Source organism: Taudactylus pleione, unplaced genomic scaffold, assembly GCF_031769625.1.
Source record: "Taudactylus pleione unplaced genomic scaffold, aTauple2 ptg000114l, whole genome shotgun sequence".
NCBI lineage: Eukaryota > Metazoa > Chordata > Amphibia > Anura > Myobatrachidae > Taudactylus > Taudactylus pleione.
In genome coordinates this window covers 629837-634979 of record NW_028284516.1, presented here as the reverse complement: position 1 = coordinate 634979, position 5143 = coordinate 629837, and the positions used below count along the sequence as shown (strand labels likewise).

The following is a 5143-nucleotide window of genomic DNA, read 5'->3' as shown; positions in this document are numbered from 1 at the left end:
AATCCAGGAATCAAGATTTACTACAATCTGCGTTTAAAATGTGGTTGTAGTGTGATATTTCTACCTACATTCGCATTGCGAATTTAGGAAATACCCTAAAATTAGGAATTTGCAGGGACAGAGCTTGCAATAAAGCTGTGTCCCTGCGAATGTCCTCACTGTATATTTTGACAAAATACAGTAAGGTGCATGCGCCATCCGGCTCACCATACCCCGCAACCCCTCCCTTAACTCCAGTGATCTGTGCTTTGGTGATGTCAGCTGGTCTCCTGCACTGTGACCCTGGTCTGCTGTTTTATGCAGCAGTTAACCAGGGTCACAGTGCAGGAGTCGGGAAACCAGCTGACCGGAGCACCCAGTGGACAATCACCAGAGCACCGATCACCCTGAATGAAGGCCAGTCGTTTTTTTTTTGTAATGATCAGCTTGTGGTCTGTTTAGACCACACAGCTGATCACTGGGGCCAGCTCTGCCTGTTAGAGCAGGAGTTGGGGCTGTTATGATCACATTTATTTTTAGTAAATCTGGCCAGATCACATTTCCCATTATAATTATGGGAAATGCGATCTGCTTACTAAAAAAAAAATGTGTGATAATTAGGGTTTGGAGTAGAATATTACAAATTCTACAATTGCCCTTTAGTAAATATATGAGATACTAAAATAATGTGAAAACACCCCTTTTTCACTAAGTAAAAATACTGTTAATAAATAGAGCCCTCTGTGAGGAGACCTGGAAAACATGCACTGTTAAAGTGTGTCCTAGGGCCTGGATCTGAGATACACTAAGCAGCATAAAAAAAAAAACAAAAAAAAAAAACCTTGACTGTACCTTCGAGATTGTATTTTTTTTAAGTTAACTAGATTTTGAATCCTACAATGAGTATTTTCTAGTGAAGATTAGTGCAGAATAAAATAGAATTGCAAGAACACAGATTTTATATATAAAAAGTTTATTGTACACATTTTATTCGTAAGTCCTGGAACTCCAGGAACACAGTAATCAACACTTCGGTGCGAAGAGTACACTTTCCAATGGCCATTACTAAATGATAAAGGACCATTGGTTCAAGTTTATTCTTGTTAGCTTAAATCATGACCCATAAACTGTACAGAGCTTAGAAAAAAAATGTATGTGCTTTCAAAAAGCTTGGGTCTAATCAAAACAAGACAGCCACTTCGTAGTAAAAGTATCAATAAAAAGCACCAGTTACCAAGAATGTAGGTCTAATAATTGGAAGCAACTTGGGTCCTTCTCGCTCATATGTTCACATTTACAACTATAATGTAGTATGACAAACAACGAGGGAGAGAAAGCATGAACCCAGATTCACACAAAGCCACTTTTCGGGCTGCTCATATTTCTTGATACGGAAGCTTATTAATCAGACAGTAAGGTCATGTTGCAGTACTCCTAACTCAAGCAATCTATACTCAGGAACAACCACAGACTCCACACCGCCGCTCAACGGATTCAGTTGCAGTAACTTCTATGATATCTGGCTCCGGGGACATAACTGCACATAGCTATGTGTAGGATATGCCAAATTGACATTTTACCAGTTAGTTCTTTAGACATTCTGTGGATGAATAATGTTGTAACAATGTGACAGGTATTGGATATAATTGCAATGGTGGAACAGGAACAGCATTGTGGAGCATGCAATGACTACGTAGTTACCAAGAACTACAATTTTTTTTAATTCAACGTCGCACTGTATTGATGGTTTTACAGGTTCAAAAATGATTCCTTTCATAGTAAAAGGGCAGTACGATTGTTCACAGGCTGAAAATATTTCTACAGGGCAACTGAAAATATGCTTAACATACTGCAGCCCTGGACTCAGTAAGGAGGGCCCATCGGTCCAAGCCTGCCATAGGACTATTGTGCAAATAATAAATGAATTACATGCTTCCTTGCAGCAAAATTCTGTTTTGGGGAGGGTCACCTTTGTGTGGAGATCCACTATAGGTCAGATCATTAGAGAGAATCCAGACATCCTGGTTTGTAACAAAACCAATTTTGACAGGTATACATCTAACATAGTAATCTCCAAGTGTAGAACGAAAATAAACACTACATTATACTATTTGGCTGTAGCACATATACACGTGAGGAAAGTTTCACATTAGACCCAAAATAAAAAAGGTTATCCTAGGCCTTGCAACAGACCTGGCAAGGGTTGACCTTCAGTATGCAATGCCAGCAAGCTCTCTATGCCAGGCACAATAATAATACAGAGATACAAGCACATGCCAGCCTCTGCCTGCAAAGCTGTAAACAAGGACAATTAGGCAACACCAAATAAGGACAACAAAAACATGGTGTTCATTTACACGCCCACACCCAGATTGCCCCTGGGGTTTTTCATTATGACTGTAGTGGCACATACACTTGTGCGCAGCACATTAAATAATTGCAAATGCTGCAGGTAAAAAATAAATAAATTTGGTAATAAAAAAAAAACAAAAAAAAAAACACACAATACAAAACCATTATATATAAATCGAATCCTACGAGAAAACAGTGCTTGTTTATTGTTCACATTAGAATGCCCAATACTTTAATACATGAGAGCTATGTGAACCATTTCAAGTATACTGTAAACAAAAGGGACTGTCAGATAAACTCCACAACAGGCCAGTGGCTCATTGCAGAATTGCACATAATCTGGTTTGTAATTAGTAGCAGATAATCGTTGACCATTTTGTCCCTGAGGTTTCACAGCCTTGTCTATTGGCGACATAATCCCCAACTGGAAAAGAGATGGGACGTCTGCACCCCAGCTGGGTGGCGATCATAGACTTGCCATATTTATTGGGCAGAAGACATTTCACAGAGGCTGGCAATAGAAGTCTGGACACCTGGAGGTGCTAAACCGTCACGGTTTCAAACTTTAATAAGGTCCGCTGACAGACACCATGTTTTGAGCTCAAACCGCCATGAAGTGTCAGATCAGGAGTTATGTTGGATCAAGTCCGAGCACCTGAAAGTGTCACATAAGACTCTTCTCAGAAGTCATCATAGCTCATTGCAAGTTGGTGAGGGTGGCAGGGCATTAGCTCAATCCAGAGTGTACATGCCAGTCATATATAACCCTAGTGCTGAGGGAGCTGAACATGAAAACCTTAAACCCGCTTTAGGTGGGGCAGGCATTCGTGGTCATGGCAGTCACCCCGTTATTCTGCTAGATCTTAACATGCCAACCCACACGGCCACCAACTCTATGGTGGAGCATTCACGCGCCATGCCAGTCACCCTAATATGATGAGAGCTCTTTATCACCCAATCTATGGTGGAGCATTCATTGGCCATGCCCATCACTGCAATATGCAGAGTGTGTTCATGCCAACCCACATCACCCACTTTATGGTGGACCATCCATGGCAGTCACCCCCCTTATTCAGAAGTCTTTACATGCCAACCCAAACCATCACCCACTCTATGGAGGTCCAAGCATTGTCCATGCCAGTCACCACCGTATCATATTGCTGAGTAAGAAGCAGCAGGCAGACGTTCCGTGGAGGTTATACTCCCCATGGTCACACAGCATCCTCCCCCCGGGGCCTGGGGGGTCACTGCACCGTGGTCTCCGTGGGCTCGACCACCTTGCACGACCCGGGATCACCGATATTGCCGGCATCCTCCCCGGACATGTGCAGCCTCCTGACCGCCTCCTTAATAAGGTTCCCGGAGAGCAGGAGCTCTTGCAGTAGCTGGTGGGGGTCCTCTTCCTCCTCCTCTTCCCCGTCCTCCGAGTGCCGGTGCCCGCCGTGCTTCCTGCAGTTGCCCCGCACCCAGCCCCGGCCGCACAGCTGCTTGTTGCCCCCAAGGCAGTGCCGCGGTCCCGTGTGCTGATGGTGGCAGCGGCCGGCGCCTCTGGGGGTGCACACCGGGTACGGCGTCGTCCTGCCCCGCACGCAGGAGCAGACGACGGGGGTCGGGCGGGTTACGGCCGGGGTTCTCAGGGAGCCGCCGTACTCCATGCTGCAGGAGGTCGGGGTGCGGCGGGCGCTGAGCTGCAGGGCTTCCCCGATGCGGGCCACCAGGGAGTCCACCTCTTGGGAGCCCACGGTGACGGACTGCTCCAGCAGCAGAAAGCTCTCCTTGCGGCACGGCATGGCTGGCAGGCACACACGAGCAGAGACGGCACACAGCAGTAGCACCGCCCGGCTCCTCTCCACCGACCCAGTGTAAGGTTTGTAAACAATGGGTGACGTAGTTCTTTGCCCGGACGGTACCACTTTTAAGCCCCTTGGGGGGAGTCCGTCACTTACATCGACCCACTTACAGACATGCTTGCCTTCGCTTAACGCCTCTGCACCGCACACTTCGTGTAAACACACTCTTCTCTGTCTGACAGATCGCCAGTTCAGGTACCTCAATGTGAATACGTTGACCAAGTGGACCGTACCATCCACGGTTTCACCCCCCTTTTGTCGTTTTCAGAACTCGTCCCCGCCTCTTTTTTTTATTTGAAGGGCCTCGTACGTTAGTGACGTCACCTTGTTGTGGCGTGTCTGTCAGGCAGTGTGAGAGAAGGGGGCGTGTATAGAGCTTCAGTCAAGGGAAAAGGGACAAGTAGTCAGTTAGTCTATCATTCACACATGGTAGTGTGTGAGCCGAGGAGGAGGAAGGCAGGAGCGAGGGGAGGGTCGGCTGCGTGCTTGACCTGACTGTAACCTGGGGACAGCCAGCCTCCTTGTTATTATCTAGCAACTGCATAAACACCACCAGAAGCTGGCTGGCTCCATATCTGCTTTGTTTGTAGTGGAATTGTGAAAAGAAAATGGTGTTAGGGACCAAACACGTCACACGATGCAGAGAAAACAATGGACAGCAGCCTGCCTGCTATACACAAGCCTTTGGTACTGAGAAAAAAAAAATAAAGGGTTGAAATAAAAGTCAATCGTTCAATATTCAAGGGAAAATCTGACAGAAAATCGTTAATTACAAAATCGTTATGTGTGTGGTGCATACACACAGATCTGTCAGATGAACGATTTTACAAACGATTTGAACGATTTCAGACAGTATTAAAATGAGTGAAATCGACCAAATCTGACTGCAAACACATCAGATGTCAGATATCGTTATCTGACAATCGGGAGTGCGCGTCGTTCATCGTTACAGGCTCACATGT

At 45.8% G+C, this 5143-nt stretch overlaps 1 protein-coding gene across 1 annotated transcript; it reads right to left on the bottom strand.

Annotated features, from left to right (window-relative positions):
• Positions 1-935: 935 nt before the first annotated feature.
• Positions 936-4263, bottom strand: LOC148524894 (GSK-3-binding protein-like). The gene has a single exon (XM_088471496.1). The coding sequence runs from the start codon at positions 4119-4121 to the stop codon at positions 3576-3578; it is 546 nt and encodes a 181-aa protein (XP_088327622.1). The 5' UTR covers positions 4122-4263; the 3' UTR covers positions 936-3575.
• Between the last annotated feature and the right edge of the window lie 880 nt (positions 4264-5143).

Bases quoted from the DNA above. Each gene is read 5' to 3' on its own strand.
- LOC148524894 (XM_088471496.1), bottom strand. From the start codon at position 4,121: ATGCCGTGCCGCAAGGAGAGCTTTCTGCTGCTGGAGCAGTCCGTCACC.